At 39.5% G+C, this 19,173-nt stretch overlaps 1 protein-coding gene across 1 annotated transcript; it reads right to left on the bottom strand.

Annotated features, from left to right (window-relative positions):
- Nucleotides 1-3,345: 3,345 nt before the first annotated feature.
- LOC307041086 (uncharacterized protein) lies at nt 3,346-6,078 on the bottom strand. Its single transcript, XM_079684423.1, has 2 exons — nt 5,375-6,078; nt 3,346-4,937 (listed from the first exon to the last, which is right to left on the bottom strand). The coding sequence occupies exons 1-2, from the start codon at nt 5,397-5,399 to the stop codon at nt 4,129-4,131; spliced, it is 834 nt and encodes a 277-aa protein (XP_079540549.1). The 5' UTR covers nt 5,400-6,078; the 3' UTR covers nt 3,346-4,128.
- Nucleotides 6,079-19,173: the final 13,095 nt, after the last annotated feature.

The raw sequence follows: 19,173 nt of genomic DNA, 5'->3' as shown, positions 1-19,173 counted from the left end.
CATTACACAATCAAAAAGGTCCTTTTGGAGTGTGCAGCGCGAGGTATATGAAGGGTTCTCCTGTTATCAGCCTGGCATCAGTGTGGGTGAAGTGTTATGTTGCTGTCAGTAGCCTGCATGCTGATGTTAAGCTAATAGAGAGCAGCAGAGAGGCAGGGCACTGTGAAGTCTGCCTCTCGGGCCAAACCCCTCAAACAAGAGCTATATGAGATAAAGAGGCTTTGAGCGGATCCACTCCCCAAGTGCTCTCACTGCCCCACACCCTTCAGCTGATCAAACACACCTGACCCTTTGTAAGGATGTGTGGTTGATTATCGAGGTTGACTGCACACTGTATTGTAAATTACATACAGAATATTACATTATGGGTTAGTTATGTTTACACACAAAGATTAGTAACAGGAATGTTATTGATTTCAATATATTATATATATATATATATATATATATATATATATATATATATATATATATATATACTGTATATTGAAATTGAAACAATCAATTGTTTTTGTGAACTCTTTTGGCCATGATAATCATGTATTGAAAATCTGATACTGTGACAGCCCTAAATACGATATGACACTGTGTAGTGTAATGTAATACACAAAAACTGTGCAGGAATAAGTCATAACACTTGGAAATGAGTCAGCATTTTACAACTTCGAGTTCCAACGTCCAACGTGTTTTAAGAAACCTGTAATAAGATCTGTGGTTAACATTAGCAGAAGCAAATAAAGAATGTTTTCCACAACATAAAATATGTCAGTAAATGTTGAACTTCTTAAAATGTAATGTGTCATAAAAACTGCGGCTGCTAACGAGTTTCTAAATGAGATGTAAACGTAATCCCTCTGAACATTAGCCACATTTAGCTTAGCCATGTTGATGGGAATCATGCGCGTTTAAAATATTACAATAATAAAATACCTTTGCTGATTGCAAATATGTTTCAAGAAACAATGGAGAATAAAAATAGATTGTGTTTACATGGCTGATTAGCTACACTTGTTTTAAGCTTTAGTGCATGACATGGTCCCGCCCTGTGGGAGTATAAACTACATTTACTTTATTGTGATCATTCTTCAGTGAATCTTTTTTTTTATTTGGTTGGAAGCAATGAGACTTTGTTAAAATGAGCTTCTGGAATCTGTTACACTCAAACACAATGGTGCTTACAAGCATCATTTATATCCAATGTTCATGTATGAATCATGTTATATGCACACAGAATGTGCGTCATGGTGTTGTGGCAGCAGAGGAACAAAGCTCCCTGCTCTCTGACATCAACAGGAGGCTCAGGGATTATATTTTTTCTGCTCCAGCATCCTATCCATAAAACACTGAGGCAGAACTAGGGCTGTCACTGTAGCTTAATGTTGGAAACACACACTATTCTATTCTCTTCGGGAGTGGGCGGGGTTTGTATTGGGCAATTGGATCAGCTAGCTCCTTCATAAAGCTGCAGTAAGATGTCGACACACCTCAGGCGATGCTTTTATACGATGCCTACAAACATCAGAGTTACGCCAACATGGGAAATATGATTCATGAAAATACTCAATGCAGTTCTTAGCTTGAACATATGGTGTCTGACAGGGGAAAACGTGTCACAATGGCCTAAAATACTTACATTAGGAGAACCTTGACCAAACATGCGCAGCGTTTATTAAAAGCGCTGCTAAACAAAACGCTACAAGAAGCTCAAAACACATCAGAAACCATGGGACACTAAAAAGTGACGCACACAGCTGGGACCGGAGCGCTTGGTGACATTCAGGGATTATAAAGCTGACAATGGAAATTTAAATCAAATATACGTTTTATTATTTATTTTAAAAATGTGATCACATGATTGCTTCAAATGTCAGTGCAGATCTGCTCTAAGCTAGCTAGCTAACATAGCTAAGCTAGTCATTTTAAATATACATACAAACACTTACCAACAGAGAATTGTCCAGCTTTATAATCCTGAACGTGTCCAAGCGCTCCACTCCCAGCTGTGAGTCACTTTTTAGTGTCCCCTGGTTTCCGTTGGATTTTTGTCAGCTTCTTGCCGAGTTTTGTATTTGCAGAGTTGGTTTTTGCAGCACTTTTTGTATACACTGTGCATGTTTTGTGAAGTCGGTGGAGATGATTCGTCATTTGCATGTGTTTTGGAACATTTGTGTGCATCGTTTTTTAAATCTTCCGGGCGGTTCTCCTAATGGAAGTGTTTGAGGCAGTTGTGACGTGTTTGCACCTATGGTTTGCAACGTACGCAACAAGCCTTATATGGAAACACATTTAACAAATCTTATATGGTGTCAATATACAGGGTTATTGCCTGTGATGTCACTTTCACTACTGCAGAGGAACATTCTGATTCTGTCAAAGAAGTAAACAAACACACACACACACACACACACACACACACACACACACACACACACACACACACACACACACACACACACACACACACACACACACACATTTACACAGCGAGTACAGAAGTGTTTCTGTTTCAGCAGCATTTCCTTCTTAATGTGTACTTTATTTTGAGCACCATATTACAGCTGGTTCAGGTGGACGTATGAGTAAATGGTCAGAGTCACAGTCAAACATGGTAATATAAGAAAACATTTGAATGCCACAGTTTGGTTACACAAAAAAAAAGGAATCAAATAGAAGGTTTGTGTCACTGAAATGGATCCTCTGTAAAAGTGTGGTTCTTGTTATTTTATGTATTCACAGCCGAGTCGCCTTGTGTCACCACAAAGGCAAACATCTGTGTCAGTATTTTCTTTAGCAGAAACAGGATTTTGAATTATGGGGTAAAGTCAGTGTTTTTGGAGCACAGTCGCTGGTTACAGAGAATGTGAGACAATTCTTTCTGATTGTAAATCTGTCACAGTTGTAAAGCAGAGGATGATGCATGTTTGATGGGTTGCTCAACATGAGAAACATCTGTGAAACAGAAGCACAAGAAAGAACAAGTTAAACAGTAAATCTGTCCCCAGTACGTGAATTAACTGACGCGCAAACACACAGACAGAGACACACTCACCAACCCACTTTCCAGCCACCCTGTCATTTTAGGCAGATATGGTGGAGTCTTTCCAGGGTTTTGCTTGGAACAGCTTGAAGAATTATTTATATCATCAAACTCCAAGACGCCTTGTCATTAGAAAGCTTCATATAGAAACATGGCAGCCTCGCCCGTCACAGCTCCTCTCCCACACCCCCCCTCTCTACGCAGCCCCCTCTGTCATCAGGGCCAACATCTTTGTGGTTCGGAATAACCAGTGCTAGCATAGTGTTATATTTAAAAAAATGTTTCCAAACACAACTGATGTTCTATTTTTAATGATTTGCCTATGATGTCTTGTCAGCCACAACGTACAGTAGCAAACATCTGGCTCTGCCATCATAATTATAAAGTGCTGCAGCCACATTCACCATGTAGTTCCAACTGAAACCCAAATAAACTCCATTTACCTTCATACAAATGCGGTACTCCTTGTTTAACTTTTGTTTTTTAAAACTGAATGACAAGTCCAAACATTTATTATGAGTTTCTGAATACTTTTTCATGGCTGTACAATTCCATTAAATCCTCAGGCAGGAGCTCAGTCTGCAGGGATTGGCTTGGGAACCGGTGTGTTGCCAATTCAAGTCCCAGAACCGACCAAAAGTAAGGAGTGTGGACCGTTAATTGGAGAGGTCCTAGTTCACCTCCAAGGCAGTGGTGCCCTTGAGCAAGGCACCAGACCCTCCCACTGCTCCACAGGTTGTGCATTGTCCACTGGTCCTGGTACTGGATGAGTAAAATTCAAGGTGAAATTGAACTGTCTGTGTTGTGTTCATGTACATACATGTGTGTGACAGATCAAGAGGGTTTCATTCAAATCCTCTGTTTATTTGTATTTTTATAATATTACATTACATTACATTACATTGCATTTAGCTGACGCTTTTATCCAAAGCGACTTACAATAAGTGCATTCGACCAGGAAGATACAACCTTTAAGAAAACAGAATCATATAAGTACATCAGGTTTCATAGAGCCAAACATTTCAAGTGCTACTCAACTGGCATTTAGAAAGCCAGCCCTTTATTAGTATATAAGTGCTTTGTTAGTAATTCTATCGCTCGAAGTGGAGTCTAAAGAGATGAGTTTTCAGTTTGCGTCGGAAGATGTGTAAGCTATCTGCTGTCCTGATTTCAATGGGGAGCTCATTCCACCATTTTGGAGCCAGGATAGCAAACCCACGTGTTTTTGCTGACGGGAACTTGGGTCCCCCTCGCAGTGCGGGTGCAGCGAGCTGTTTGGCTGATGCAGAGCGGAGTGCACGTGCTGGGGTGTACGGTTTAACCATGTCCTGGATGTAGGAAGGGCCAGATCCATTCACAGCATGGTACGCAAGTACCAGTGTCTTGAAGTGGATTCTAGCAGTTACTGGAAGCCAGTGAAGGGAGCGGAGGAGCGGTGTGGTGTGGGAGAATTTGGGAAGGTTGAAGACCAGACGAGCCGCTGCATTCTGGATGAGCTGCAGAGGTCGGATGGCACATGCAGGTAGACCAGCCAGGAGGGAGTTGCAGTAGTCTAGGCGTGAGATGACGAGAGCCTGGACCAGAATCTGCGCTGATGTCTGGGTCAGCTGGGGACGTATCCTCCTGATGTTGTAAAGCGTGTATCTGCAGCAGCGGGTTGTAGCAGCGATGTTTGCAGTGAAGGACAGTTTGTTATCTAGGACCACACCCAGATTCCTTGCAGTCTGAGTCGGGGAAACAACAGAGGTGCCGATGTTGATTGTTAGGTCAAGAGTGGGACAATCTTTTCCCGGAAGGAAGAGCAGTTCAGTCTTGTCAAGGTTGAGCTTGAGGTGATGAGCAGACATCCACCGAGAGATGTCTGCTAGGCAAGCAGAGATGCGTGCGACGACCTGGGTCTCTGAGCGGGGAAAGGACAGAATTAGTTGGGTGTCGTCAGTGTAGCAGTGGTATGAAAAACCATGCGGGCTAATGACAGACCCGAGCGAGTTTGTGTACAGGGAGAAGAGGAGGGGACCATATAACTGATTGAAGCTTTATTACGTGAAAAACCTTCACTAGATTGCACATCTACAGGGAGCCAAAATACATTGGCCAGAAGTTTGTCGAGCCAGACTCGAACATTCATACTGGGCAGTGGACATTGTATATTGTCCGCAGCTCTAACCACTGCTATCTGACAGCATTCATTGTTCAGTTTAATACCTTTTATGTAATGAGAAAACAGACATAAGTACCTTATTCGTGTCATAAGTAGATTGCAAGTGTCACAGTAGATCAAGTGTTGCTTCATTACAGTTTAGCATATATGGTATTGACTAGGGATGTCCCGATCACCTTTTTTTGCTCCCGATCCGATCATTTGATTTTGACAATCTGCCGATACCGATCTTTCCCGATCCGATCTTTATGCAATGCATTCAGAGAAAAAAAAGGAACAAAGCATTCAAGTTGTCCCTTAAGGTTATTTTTTATTGAAATGACCCATTCTATCCAACATGGATAGCTTCACAGCAGCATTGGATCAAAACAAAAATAAAGCTTATCAGTGGTTCACCACAAAATAACCATGTAAACAAATTGAGTGCAGATAGTGCAGTAACAAAACAAAAATAACTCTATTGGAAAGAGGTAGCTTGACTAGCTTCACAAGTTCACATTCAGTCACAAATAATAAAATACAAATTTAGCTTAGTGCAGAATTCTAGCCTTAAGACTAACTATGAATGAAACGATGAATTCAATTATTTTGTTGGCCTTTTCACTGTTCTGGGGCAGTTTCTCTTTCCTTTTAAACGTCTCTGAAAGTGTTGGTTGTTTCAGTGCCGTTACCTGAGTGGCCGCTTTGTACTCGTCGTGTTCTTGGTGGTGTTTGTGTGTTTGTTTCTCAGGTGGCGTATTATATTGGTCGTGTTGAATGTAGCTCTGTTCTTTCCACCACGCGGAACCTCCGCCTTGCAAACATTGCATCTGGCTGTTACACTGCCTTCGCTTTCAATTTTAAAATACTTCCAAACTCCTGACATATTCTCTGTCCCGACTCCGGAGTCACCAGCTGAATGTAGCCTCTCGTTAGCTTAATGCTACTATTAGATAGACACTGCGCCATGCCCACTCTGTTGCCAGATTTGAGAGAAATAAGCAACCAGGTCTTGGTTGCTTATTTCTCTCAAATCTGGCAACAGAGTGCCCAAAAGAAGCAACACATACATGATGTTGTGTAATTATAAACCAAAACTAAGGCCTCAGGATGACTTTAACACGTGAACATGGTCATTTTTGTTTTGTAACATTAAATAAAATAATAAAAATAATTTATTAAAAAAAAATCCCCAATCTTTTTCTCCCGATTCCTATCTTTTGAAAATCACGTGATCGGATCGGGACATCTCTAGTATTGACTAGTAAACCCTGCTCAGAAATACAAATTTTAGAAACTGGTCAGGCCGTTTATAACAGCAAAACATTTTTACTGAAATCACATCGTTGCGAAGGTGTTGCTGGAAGGCAGAGAAGGAGTACTCGGGTCCTGGACTCGGACTTGAGTGCCGATTTTCGGGACTCGTGAGTGACTCGACACGGACTCGCGCACTGATTGACGCGACTCGGACTTGGACTCGTAAATTCTCCCGCACGATGACTTGGACTCGTACTCGTGAATTCCCCCCAGGATGACTCGGACTCGACTCGGACTTGGACTCTGACTCTGACTCGAGCAAGTTTTCTCTGGAGTCTGATGTCCTCTATCTTGGCGTGTGCACTTGTGAGGCGAGTTCACGTACTGGGCCCCCGCTATTCCTGTCTAGAGATGTCTAGAGACACACCCCGCATCGTGCTGTATGCTTTCACACATTCTGCTTCCACATTGGAAAAGAGCAGCGCAAAATGCTCGTTATGTGGAAGCAATATTGAAGAGAAGGCTCCGTAACACATTACTCAAAGGATCAAGTTCAGACATGGCTGTCTTGAACACTATCACCAGAGTAACGTGATCTAATCAAAAAATAAAGATTCAGCCGATAACACGAAAGCACACTTTCTGGGGCTCAATCTTTATTGGTAAACCGATTTAACCGGTAAAAGTTCCTTCAAAATAAGAGTCCCGATCTTATTATTATTATCAAAATAAAAGTGCAAAGCGAAAACCTTACCATAGGAAAATATTGGCATACAAATGTAATCACTTCTCTAAAAGGTAACTCAATTTAAAGATAGTTAGACATATTAAAGGTCATTTACAATAATAATAATAATAATAATAATAATATTAATATTAGTAATAAGCTTTATATTTGTATAGCACCTATTACAAGCATTGTGGCCAAACTCGCTTAACAGCAGTTCAATAGACAGATTAGTATAACATGAAAGGATGAAAGCAATGTAGAGGAGCAGCTACATTTCAACACATATACCCACGAAGGTTAATACATGAAGACTTGTGACTCGGACTTGACTTGGACTCTTCTTAGGTGACTCGGACTTGGACTCGGATTCTAACAAAGGTAATGATGACTCGGACTCGGACTTGACTTGGACTCTTCTTAGGTGACTCGGACTTGGACTCTGACTTGAACACAGGTAATGATGACTCGGACTCGACTCGGACACTCCTTGGGTGACTCAGACTTGGACTCTGACTCGAACACAGGTAATGATGATTCGGACTTGGACTCGGACTCGACTACGACTCTCCCTTGGTGACTCGGACTTGGACTCGGACTCGAAGAGTGGTGACCCGAGAGTGACTTGGACTCGTGAATTGGTGACTTGACTACACACAATTGATTCTGAGCTTTAACACAGAACATTGTTGCATGCTGTTCAGCCTATGATTTACCATCTTCTAAAACTCAGTTAAATCCATCCCTCTACATTTCTTTCATCGGTCTTTCTAAAAAAAGTTTCCCAGGGTTCCAAATTCTCAGACAAATTTGCATCCACACAATGAAATACTTTTTAACCTGCTAAGCCCGAGAGACCCCGGTATCGGGGCCCTCCTGCAACATTGCAGGAAACAGTGTCTGAGGGCATGTTCATTTAATAAACTATGAATGTTTTATATCCATGTAACGCGAAGAAACTCATCTAACTGATCATTTAAAAAAAAAGAAAAACACACAATGCTAACGCTGAGCCTCTGAATTAGCAACAAGCGAAATATGCTAACAGATTACTGCACCAAAACTCACTCATAAAACCTTATTATTTATCTTTGCTGCACATCTCAACCCATGGTTTCACATCGTGAGGGGACACAGAATCTAGGGGTACCCTTCATTATCACTCAGTTATACAACTCGCGGAGATAATAACAAGAACAGACATCAAAACATAAAAACGCTAACATGGCTCACCTGTGTCGTAGTCTGGTCAAAAGTGGTCTTCAATGGCATTAAAATGATAAAAATGCTTCTGAAGTTAATCCATAGGTTAATCCAGTGGTTCTCAAAGTGTGGGGCCCCCCAGGGGGGAGCAGAGACATGACCGGGGGGGGGGGGGGTTAAGTAAAAAATGGTTAAGTAAAAAAAAAAAAAAAAAAGAAATCATATTTTGAAAAATTATTGATTTGAAAATAATATGATACAGTACTATTACGTCTGGGTCTCTGTGTTTCATTAAAGCTCGGCTCTGTGTGTGTGTGGAACGAGCCATTTATGTGTGTGTGCGAGCGAGAGAGAGAGAGCGCACCGGTACCGGAGATCGTTGATGTTAGCTTCTGGTACTAGCGAGCTACGCTAACGGATATAAGGAGTTTTTTCAACAACAAAGTGGAGGAGAGTCCTCTCCTGTCAGACTGAGAGACTCAGTGAGCTAAAGGACTCTCTCAGTGTTATCTCAGTGGGTCTCAGTGGGTCTCGTTTTGGTCACCATTAATGTAAACAATTATTTCCGAGGCACACGTTTATATGATCATTATAGTTATAATAAAATAAGAGAATAAATTAAAAACAGGTAAATTAATAAAGTTTAAAAGGGGAGTGATTTGTAAAATATTCATAAAGAAATAGTAAATCTGACCCGACGCAGGACTCTGCTATGGATACGGGTGACCCGCAAAAAAGGTGATTCGCGGGTGGTATTTTTTCAAACACTTTTTTCCGGGTTCGGTTCTGGGTAAAACAAAGATGATGCGGGTCGGGTCGCGGGTGTTGCATAATAAATATATTAAAATAATAATAATTTAGTTTAATGTTTAAATCCTCAGACCTCTCCCCCGCGGGACCGTGCATAATCATAACCTCTGCAGCGCATCAATCTGCTTCTGAGCGCTGTACATTCTGAATGGCTGAGGTGAAGCTCTCCAGCGGAGAATACAGCATTTTCCAACACTTCCTCAAGAGCGAAATCCAACGTCTTGGAGGATTTTGGTGTCCTCCTAGATGGAGAAAATAACCAACATCCCACGCTTTTTGAGACAAATATGCAACTGCTTGTGTTAATAATTGCACGTTTTCACTGCTCATATATATATGCGGGTTCGGGTCGGGTTGCGGATCCTGTGCCGACGGGTCGGGTCGGGTTGCGGAACTAATTGGTAATATGTGCGGGTAGCGGGGCGGGTTCGGTATTGCACGTCGCGGGTGCGGGGTGGGAGCGGGTCTTGAAAATCAGACCCGTGCAGGACTCTGATCCATTGATCTCTTCATTTTGCTCTCAAAGTGCACCAGATTGATGCTTTTAACTTCAATATTTAAAAATCTTCCCGGGGGAGATTGCCCCCGGACTCCCCTATGTGAGGTCCACACTCCACCTATAAAAATAGCACTTTAACCCTGCTTACACCTATATGCCGTGAGCTGATTATCGAGCCTTCATTGTAACAGTCACGGGTACATTGTGTATATGCTTGGGGATTGTTGCAGTAGAAAATTCCACTGTAGCGACCGGTACATTAATGGGAAACCCTAAATGTTTGAGCACCCTCAAACGTCAAGCTACCCCACAGCACCCCCAAAATAAATCTCTGGCGCCGCCACTGAGCCTGACTATTTGTGTTGGGGGGGCCCGACTTTTTTTTTTCTCCAAAGGGGGGGCCTGACAGAAAAAGTTTGAGAACCACTGGGTTAATCCAATGTGTCTGTGTCCCTTTGAAAGGATTTCTCATAATCCATGAGAAATAAACCTGCTTTTCGGTTTCCAGATGTCAGAGCTAGAGCTATAGCTCTATAGCTTCACTCTCATGCAAAACTGCGTCCGCGAAGCCCCCACCTTTTTGTTTTACCATGTGTGTGAGTGGGGAGATTCCCCTTCGATTCTATTGGCTCTAACGGTCAGAAAGAGATGTCAATCACCAAAATCGACCAATGGGTTCCACAGAAACGGTAAAACCCCCATTTCCACTCAAATCACTTCAGAGGTGGAGTTATTTTTGCTAAATCTCTCTAAATAGGTCAAATGTCACTTGTTTTGCAACAATCTTGATACAGGGTACTTATTTTATGTTGTACTTTGGATTCCTAAAGCTTTTAGTCTACCTTACCATCATCCAAGGGTAGTTTTCACTATAAGTAAAAACAAGTTTTTGGACGGACACTATGATTTACAGTTTTTTACTATGTTCAATCGGAATTTTCTTTAAAATAAAAAACATCAATATTGATTCTGACTCTTCTACATCCAACTCACAGGTTTATCATTACTTTGAGAAAAAAGATTAATTTAGCCCTGTTAGAAGGGAAGATATGGTCATTTGTTCTGGGAATGTCATTTTCGAGCCTGAGTCCTGAAAAACAGGCTCAGGGCTAAACTGGTTAAGTGCTGGATTTTTTGCTATGAGTGAAATTCTGAGTCTCTCATGTTACATATAAAGGCAGAAACACATCTTGACTAAACCACCATGAGTGGAAATGCAGCCAGATTTAGGTGCATTGTGGATAAGGAGACCCTCCATGGAGGCCAGGGAGGGGTTGAGGGGAAGGGGGGCTGGGAGGAGTCGCAGTACTCAAGGGAGGAGGTGGAGGTAAAATTATTGTGTAATTACTCTCTTACTCTCTTAAATTAGAGGGGTGGAGAGTGCTGTCAGCCTCCTGCTGGAGCCTGAAGTCTGCATCAGCAGCCCTCCTCCTCCTCTCCCTTTTCTTCCTCCCTTTTCTTCCTCCCCTCTCTCTGGAGAAACGATCCTCTCAGCCAAATACGATAATATTGGAATTTGACAATCATTTTCATTGCCACAGTAGGTTTTGGGTCAGGCATGCTGCTCCATGTGCCAAATTCAGGGTTCATACACTTTATCACCAATGATTTTCAATGACTTTTCCATGACCTTTACCTAATTGTCCATTACCAAAACAAATTACTCTTTCTCAGCGGTACCACTGAAAATGGTTTAAACAGGAAAATAAGGTCTGCAAGCATATGAAACATTTTGTGGCTATCTAAAACAAATCAAATAGTAGGCTTACCAGCTTCTACATGCTAAAGCAACTGTAGTCAGGGATGCAAACTCACCAGGTATGAAAAAGGTGACAAGGATCCGAAACCCCCCCACCCCACGGAACATCGGCTTTAAAATGAGGAATAACAGAGGATTTTAGCAGTCAGAACAACTAAAGCAGCAGTGGTAATAATAACAGAAACGCTAAAGAGTCACATCTAATAGAAATATATAAAAGCATTTATTTTAATTGTGTAGCAGTCAGTTTATAATTTCGGCAGCACTGTTAAGCATTTTGAAAATGTATTTTCATGCCTCTGTGCAAGGCTTAGTCTTTCTATCTTTATAGCAACTGGTGTAAAGTAATTAAGTTCATAAACTCAAGTACTATACTTGGGTACAATTTTGAGATACTTGTACTTTACTTAAGTATTTCAATGTGTTGCTACTTTGTTCTTCTACTCCACTACAGTTCAGAGGTAAATGGTATTTAATCCCTTTACTGATGTGGATGAATGATGTGAAATATGATCAAGTGTTAAATCAGACTTTAGTTCCACCTGGAGCAAATCCACAAGCTACCCTGCAGTATACAAAGTCATTCAAACTAGCTGCACCTTTACCAGCTTTGAGAACACTTTAATGATCAATCATTATAAAACATACCATATATATTATTCTGAAATGGACCAATCTGCACAATGACTACTTTTACTGTTGCAACTTTCACTATATTTTGATGAGAATACTTTTCTACTTTTACTTGAGGAACATTTTGAATGCAGGACTTTTACTGTTACAGAGTATTCCTACACTCTGGTACTTCTACTTTAACTCGTACAAGATCTGTGTACTTCTACTTTCACTCTAGTACAAGATCTGAGTACTTGTACTTTCCCAAAACTTTGGGAAAAATATTGTTTTCCATAACTTTTCAAAGGGCCTGGAATTTTCATTTTGAATAACCATGACTTTTCCACATTTTCAATGACCGTACAAACCCTGCAAAGTGATGAGAGGATTTAACATCTGCATCTCAAAGGAACAACGTCTCTTGGCATCGATTTAACATGTATCAGGAAGTCAGTCAGGGGGAGAGAGTCCTTGGTGAGGGAAAATAAAATCCAAAATGTACTCTACGTACTTAAGCTCTGTTTTGGTGCACTGTCCACCCACTGTTGATTAAAAGACAATTTAGAGCTGCTAAATGACAGGCTATGCCAACCAGCTGGACGCTAACTTTGTCTATTTGCTTTAAGGAAAAGTACAGCTAGAGTTCTAGCACTACTAATTAACCTTGAAAAGTGTTGCTCTGGCAGGGAAGCATGGTTGATATGGATGCTGAGAATGATCTAAAAACAATAAAGTTGCGGCCAAAATCTGAAAAAAACAACAACAAAATAGTGTAGTCGAGGGAAACTGCAAGATTGGGAGATATTTTGGTATTTTTATAAATACAACTGCTAAGAAAAATAAGAATTACGAGCACAGTAGCTGAGTAGGTAGTTAAAGGAGAAAGCTTTTGTCAGAGTCATAGTGAGGGGCTTTGTTTTTCCCAGAATACCAGTGTCTGCGTAGAGTACAAGTAACTAGAGAATGCAATTCCTGAAGAAATTGCTAGTGGGAATGCTTTATGCTGAAAAGCTGAAGCTAAACTGCTATGCTGAAATATAATGTGTAAGAAGAAAGTGAAGAATTTAGATTGAAATGATGCATGAACACTGGGGGCTTGAATGTATGATGAGAGAAGAAAAGAGAGTAAAAAGGCTTGGAAAAGCAGCAGAATATTTGAACTGCAAACTTTTGAACTAACTTGATGGCGAATGATCTGTCGCCATGGCAACGACATTTGATTACACCCCATAATACGCTTAGATGTGTTGATGGCTGCATCGTTACCAAACCTGTGAAGTCTTGGGCCGTTTGGAGCATTTTCACTGGAGTTCTGAGAAAACCGTGTTTCATGTCGAGCATTGTGTTGCCATGGTAACGGCATTTGAAGAAATCTCAAAACTGTCCCGTAGATGTCTTCACGGCTGGACTGTTAGCACAACATTTTCATAGGAGTTAATGTATAGCGACATGGTCTTTTATGGCGAGGGATGCGTTTCCATGGAAACGGCATATGATGACACCCCATAATTGACGTAGAGCTGTTGAGGGCAGGACCATTAAGCATTATCTGAAGTCTGCTGCCCTGAGCATGTCAGTTGGAGTTATGACGTCATCGTGTTCCATGACACAGGTGTTTATACTTGAGCTAACAACGACAGCTTTGTGTCACCAATAATGTATAAAATATGTGGAACATGTTGAAGTCAGTATGAAGTCTCTATCAGCCAGAAAAGAATAGGCTAAGACAGTCTGTTACACTCCAGTGACCACGTCGTTAGCTCAAACACAAACACCTGTGTGTTATGACATCATCGTGTTCTATGACACAGGTGTTTATATTTGAGCTAACGACGACAGCTGTGTGCAGTAATCAGTGAGAGGAGAGCATTTCAATTGTTCTGAATGAGAGATAAACCCCTTACATGTGAACGTTTTGTCAAAGAACCGTAACAGATATCTGTGAAATTTCAAAAGGTGAAGCATGTCAAGGAAGTTGAGTATCTGAAGTGTCATTTTTGTGTACTTTCGGGTTAATAATGTGGCCTTTTTGGCAGTTTAACTAAAGGTGTGCAACTGCTGCTGTGAGGAAATATCAGCCTGAAATTACAATTGGCTTTAATGGAGACATGTTGAAAGTTTTTGTCACTCCATGCCCTCAAGAGGCATTTTGTTTAATTATTTTAGCTTAATTACCAAGGTCTGAACAAAGTTTAATATCTCTAAAAGTAATAATCAGATTAAAAGTTGTGTTACACGAATAAAGTTGAAGTTGCATGACGATTGTTCAAGTCTGAAGATTTTCTCCATTGACTTCAATGGTTAAAAATGTGATGAATTATGGGATGTATCTCGGGAATTATGAAAGTTATGAATGAGAAAAGCAATCAATTCCCGGCCGAGCTGAACATTTTGTTGTTTGAACGGAGTTTCTGCGATGTGGAATGTGGAAGAAGAAGACCGACAAAACAACGGGCTAAATAAAATTAAAGAATTTTGTGCGTAGAAGAACAGAAGCACTAACCTGCAGTGATTCATACTTTTTTTGGTGTACTACAGCACTACATTTCTCCTTCTCCCCCCAGGTCCTCTTCACACCCCTCCAAACTACAGTCCCACATCATAAGATCCACAGTTACTACGGCTAATGACTGTGTTGGATGGAGTCATGATGTATATATAGAGAACTGGATACAGCATTGATCAGCGGTGCATGAAGTCATGGAGCGACCTCTCCCCCCTTCCTGTCACCCCCCTGATTTTGCTGTGATGCCAGAAGATCGGGGGGTGGAGTTAGGTAAAAAAAAGAAATCCGCTCGAACTAGATAAAAAGCCACTCATTTCCACTCACAAAGTCACCTAAAACGTTCAAAAAGAAAATGGCTAAGAGACGCATCGATATGGGTTTAATCAGCGAGACGCCTGTGACAACTTACCGCCATCCATCGGGAGCGCCAGTCAAGAAACAGATGCAGTATCTGTGCCGGGTTCAAACCCCTCCGTCTGAGGCTCTTCATGAAAAATGGAGTCTGGATGTGTGAGACTGTCTCCCCCCGTCCCCCTCACACCCCTTCCTCTCCTCCTTGCTCTCCCCCCTTCCTCTCCCCCTTCCTGTCACCCCTGATTTTGTTATTCTTGTCTTTTTTATTTTTTTATATTATTATTAACTATAATGAAGATGTACTTGTGTGTTTCCCTAGATGATGTAAATAGTCTAAGTGCCATGTTAGGGGGACATTACGGAACTAAGGAGTCCGCCCTTTGAGGCTTGAAGAGCGGACAAAGAGAGGTGTATTTACTGGTGTTGATCCCTGGATGATGAAAATAATCTCAGTGCCATGTTAGGGGGACATTACGGAGCTCATGAGTCCGCCCTTTGAGGCTTTGTTAACATTCATTTTTGTTATTAAGATTTTTTTAGATACACTTTGAAGTGAGCAACACTTTACAACTGGTAGAATATTAAGTACTTTGTAAGGAATTCGGTTTCTTGGTAGAATATAAAGTACTTTGTATGGAATTGGGTTTCTTTAGGGCTGTTCCAGTGAGACAATGCAGTTTTGATAATTGTAAGTTTCAAGTTTCAAGGCTTTATGTCATATGCCCATTGTCACATTGCCACAATGTAGATATGTCAATGAAAAACATAAGTCACAGGCTCCTCCAACAGTGCAACATATATATATATATATATATATATATATATACAGAGCACATAAAACAGAAAAAATACTGCAATAGAATGTTATGATATAAGTGATTTGTGCGTAATTCTCTCACAAAGGCACTGTAAGATACACATTTATGTATGCTAAAAGTTAAAACTAGAAACAATTAAATACTTTTTCTAAATAGATGTTATTTAAGAATGTGACTCTTAATGGCAGTTTTTGATTTAAGTAAGACAATCCAGTAAAACAATGTCGTTTCTGATGACTTTACTTTATTTTTGCTTTTTTCTGCTACCAAGATACTTTTAGATACAGTTTGTTGTCTGAGAACTTTACGACTGGTAGAATGTCAATCACTTTCTAACACATATATTTTCTTAAAGGCTGTGACTCTAAAAAGCAAGTTTGTGATTTTAACACTTATTTATTGACACTAGGCAGATTTGGGCTTTTTTTTCTCTTGCCAAGATACTTTTAGACACACTTTGAGGTATGAAAACCTTAAAACTAGAAAATAAAGTACATTGTCTGATTAGACTTTTCTTAAAGAATGTCACTCTAAAAGGCAAGTTTGTGATTGTAAGACTTTTTACTGACACTCGGCAAATTTGTGTGTAATTCCCTCATAAAGGAACTCTAAGGTACAATTTTTATGTATGCAAAACTTAAACATTTGAAAATAAAATACTTTGTCAGAATACATTTTCTTTAAAGGCACTTTTGATTTTAACGCTATTTCAGTGGAACAATCCAGTTTTATTAACATCAATGCTTTTCTCTCTTTTCTTGTGTTACTAAGATACTTTTATACACTTTGATGTATGCAACACTTAACAACTGGTATAATATGAAGTACTTTGTAAGGAATGGAGTTTCTTTAATACCCCGTTTTTTTTATTTTAACACTTGTTCAGTTAAACAATGTAGGTTTTTTTCTGATATTTCAGTTATTTTCAGTAACCAAGATACTTTTTCTTTTGATGCACTTTTATGTAGGAACATTTTACAACTTTTAGAATGTCAATTACTTTGTAACAAATGTATTTTCTTAAAGACTGACTCTAAAAGGCAAGTTTGTGATTTTAACACTTTTTTACTGACACTTGGCAGATTTAGCTTTTTTTCTCTTGTTGTCTTTCTCTTTTGCATACATTTTTATGTATGACAACTTTACAACTGGTAGAAATGTAAGTACTTTTTCTGAACAGATTTTCTTTAAGACTGTGACTCTTAAAATTGATTTTAGTAAGACAATCCAGTTTTCTGGAAATAACTTAAATTATTATTTTTTTTTTCTCCTACAAAGATACTTATAGTTACACTTTAATTGATGCAAAACTTTACAATTTGGTAAAAATATTCATTAATTTGTAATGAATTTAGTTTATTAAAGAATCAAACTCTAAATGGAAAGTTTATGATTTTAACACTGTTTCGATTAAACAATACAGTTTTGATAACTTGACTTGAATAGCATTACTTTTTTTTAAATATTTGTTTTTAGATACTCTACTTTGAATAATTTCATGTTATTTTAACACAACATTACTTTTTTTCATATTTTTCACCATACTGTAATATTTGTTTTTCTCTCCTTTTTCCATTATATTTTTAATAAACTATACAGTGATTTATATCAAAATACAACATGCAACTAATACATTATACAATATTACGAATGTTTTTTTGCAATATTTTCAACACAATATACTTGTACCTTTTGTTGTTGTTGTTGTAGGGCTTCAGGATATTTGGCATGTCATGCATAAAACCGGTGTCATCTTTTCTTGAAACTGACATGCTGTCCGTTTTACGAACAAGTTATTTGTCTGCTTCTTCATCCTCTGAATTTTCCTCGCCTGTCCCTCTTCCTTCAGCCAGCACAACAACAATCAAGTCAGATCTGTCAAATTAAACACCACTTCCCAAAGTGTGACTTCCCTATTGAGGGGGTGGGTCTAGGGCAGTAGGGCCTAACCCAAATGGCCATATATACTAACATGCAGAACGTATGGTATGTTTTGAAAAAGACTAACCATTTATCCAGTTCAAGCTGTCTTTAAGATGTGAAACCGCAATAACAATATGTTTTAAATATATTATGCAGCTCCACTTTTTGACTAACTGTATTATGCTTTTTTTTATTTTTATTTTCAACATACTATTGTACACAATTACTTTTTCATATATATATTTTTTTGACAAACTATACTTTGACTTTTTCCGTAAAATCGTGACAAACTATTACTTATTCTTGAATTTGACCTCTTGCTGCTTGGTTGAAAATGATAGATGAACAAGCTACAAAAGCTTAAATAACTTTTTTTAAAGAGTCAAACAGCACGGGACATTATACTGGTGAATAAAACTCTCAATTCTACAGAGGACTCCCCCCACTCAGCGCAATAAGTCCCACCCCACTCAGCAAATCATTTAAAACAAAGGACCCCACTAAGACGACAGTTTGAAAAATAGCCATGGATCTGAGAAAAACCAAGTCTGATGTAGCCTACCCTTATTATCACCAGGATAACGGATATGGGCTTAATGAATGGATGTTACAAAGTAGGGGAGAGGATGTTCCCGAAGAAGAGCTCTCCTTTATATCATATCCATGTAAGGTCTTTAGGACAAAAGAGGACTATGATAACATGACATATGAAGAATATCTTTCTTTAAAAGATGGTATTATAGATAACCTCTATAGAAACAATATATCTCATACCACTCGCCAAGATCGCAAACGACATTTAGCAGATAAGAAAGCAAAAGTAAAGAAAACTGAAGAAAAAGAAAAAGCAAAATGAAAAGGAGAAGAAAAATGAAAAGCAAACGCAGAATGCGAATGAAAAGAAAAGGGACCATAGGACGGAAAACGAAAAAGACAAAAAGAAGGAAGGTGAAAAGAAAAAGGAACAAAGTGAAGAAATGTCAACTAACTATAGAGGATGGTGTTGTAGACCCATTACCGAATCATAATAATCTTATAGATCAGCTACCGCTAACCGACTGCTGCGAATGTGTTGAACAAATACCAAAAGCAATGGCAGAGCTTTGCTTCAATATAATGAGAGAAAAAGCACGATACTACGGAATTGCCCAAATTGGCGACAGTGCCAGAGCATGTATTAAAAGACTGTTGGAGGATCTCTATTCTAGTCTCGGTTGCCATTACATCGAAGGATATGCCAAAACGTGTGACGACATAGACAAAGCTTTTGAAAACAATTATATGGTACCTGTCCTGACAGCTAAACAAATCCTATGCCAGGTGTTCAACAGACCACTAGAAGCACAAGAAGCCCCAGAAAGGATTACATTCAGAGCTAATAATGGTGAAACCGAAGAACAAGCAAAGCAGATTATAATAGTTGCGGGTGAAAGGATAGAGAATTTTCAAGTGATGTTAATGCATTTATCTGATATAAAAAATGCATTAGTTTACTTCCAAGAGACCGCTAAACATCTACTTGGAC

This window comes from Notothenia rossii, assembly GCF_949606895.1.
Source record: "Notothenia rossii genome assembly, chromosome: 5".
NCBI lineage: Eukaryota > Metazoa > Chordata > Actinopteri > Perciformes > Nototheniidae > Notothenia > Notothenia rossii.
The sequence above is the reverse complement of the archived record's forward strand: the minus strand, read 5'-3'. Positions and strand labels throughout refer to the sequence as shown.

Excerpts from the sequence above, each read along its gene's own strand:
- LOC307041086 (XM_079684423.1), bottom strand. The coding sequence starts at position 5,399 with ATGATCGGATCGGGAGCAAAAAAAG. Across the intron at positions 4,938-5,374 it reads CGGATCGGGAGCAAAAAAAG|AGACCCAGGTCGTCGCACGC; the intron begins GTGATCGGGACA and ends TTCCCCGCTCAG.